The following is a 1,274-nucleotide window of genomic DNA, read 5'->3' as shown; positions in this document are numbered from 1 at the left end:
AGCTGCTCGGGCCTTGCCCCCTGAGCCGGGGGTGGTGGTGGAGGAGGGTGGCTGGGTGGAGGAGCCCGGGGGTTGTGGTGGTGGTGGAGGGGGGTGGTAGAGGAGACCGGGGATGGGGGGGGGCTTTTCTGCTGCTGCTGCTGTCTCCTCCTCCTGGTCTGCCTGGAGCTCCCCCCGCGCGAGTATAGCAGGTCCCCTTTCTTGTATTTATTATTATGATTTTTTTTTGTTGTCTTACAATTGAGACTGCTATTCCTCTTCCCTCTTCTAAGCTAAACTCTAGCTTAGGCTGTAAGTATTCTTTTACGTACGTAGCTACTCCCTTTTTCTTTTTTGATTTATCCAGAATTGTAAAACATCACTCCTAATTTTTTATCTTTTAGATACTTTTTTTCATTTATTTTTATATGGGTTTCTTGGATACATGTTATATCTGTGTTTAGCTTATGCAATTGTTGAAATATTTTTCTCCTTTTTTGTGGTCCATTAAGCCCATTAACATTCACCGAAATAGTTCTAATCTTCTGAGACTTCTCCATCTTCTCTGTCTTTGTTGTTCTGTTCTTTCTTCTTATATTGGAATCTCGTTAAAATGTTGGATATAGTTCTTTCTGGTTTTCTTCGTTCTTTTCTTTTTTGTCTCTTGTTTTTCTGCAATTACAGTGGGTTGTGTACTTACTCCTGGATCTTCTTCCGATGATTCTGATGTTTCTTATTCATTTTGCCCTCCTAGATCTCATTCATATCTTTCTAAGAAATTCTCCATTTTAAAAATCGAGTTGATGTTCAATCTTCTTTCTTGATATGTGAATAACAGACCTTCTGGTAGTAGCCATCTGTAGAGAATCTCATTTTTTCTGAGTAATTTGGTCAGCTTGTTATAATCAAATCTCTTTTCCCTTACCTGCCATGGAGTGTCTTTTAAAAATTTAACTTCATTGTTGTCCACTGTCACCTGCGTTTGACTAGCTGTTCGTAGTGTTCTATCTCTTAATTCTTTTTTGTTGAATTTAATATGTACCTCTCTTGGAGTTTTATTTTTCCTAGCGTACATAGTATTTTTCCTGTAGATTAGGTCAATGTTTCTCTCCACTTCTTCTTTTGATCCCAATTCTAATTCTTCTGCTAGTACTTTAGCCATCTCCTTTAAGGTCTTTCTCTTTTCATTCTGGAAAGTTCTGGCATCTAAACACAAAGGCTGCTCTATCTATCTCTAATGAGGTTAGGGTTTGTTCTTTCCGCATTCGCTCTTAAATCCTGAAAGTCTTCGTGGA

At 39.1% G+C, this 1,274-nt stretch overlaps 1 protein-coding gene across 1 annotated transcript in view; it reads right to left on the bottom strand.

The window, feature by feature from the left end:
• The window catches only part of LOC107122248, a 41,308-nt gene extending 40,588 nt beyond the window's left edge, over positions 1–720 (bottom strand). Inside the window, exon 1 of the mRNA XM_015425291.1 lies at positions 680–720. Coding sequence (XP_015280777.1) covers positions 680–720 — 41 coding nt within the window. The remainder of the gene's footprint in view (positions 1–679) is intronic.
• Positions 721–1,274: the final 554 nt, after the last annotated feature.

Source organism: Gekko japonicus, unplaced genomic scaffold (assembly GCF_001447785.1).
Source record: "Gekko japonicus isolate JY-2015 unplaced genomic scaffold, Gekko_japonicus_V1.1 scaffold4097, whole genome shotgun sequence".
In the NCBI taxonomy this organism is placed as follows: domain Eukaryota; kingdom Metazoa; phylum Chordata; class Lepidosauria; order Squamata; family Gekkonidae; genus Gekko; species Gekko japonicus.
Note: the sequence above shows the minus strand (reverse complement) of the source record. Positions and strands in the feature narration are given on the sequence as shown.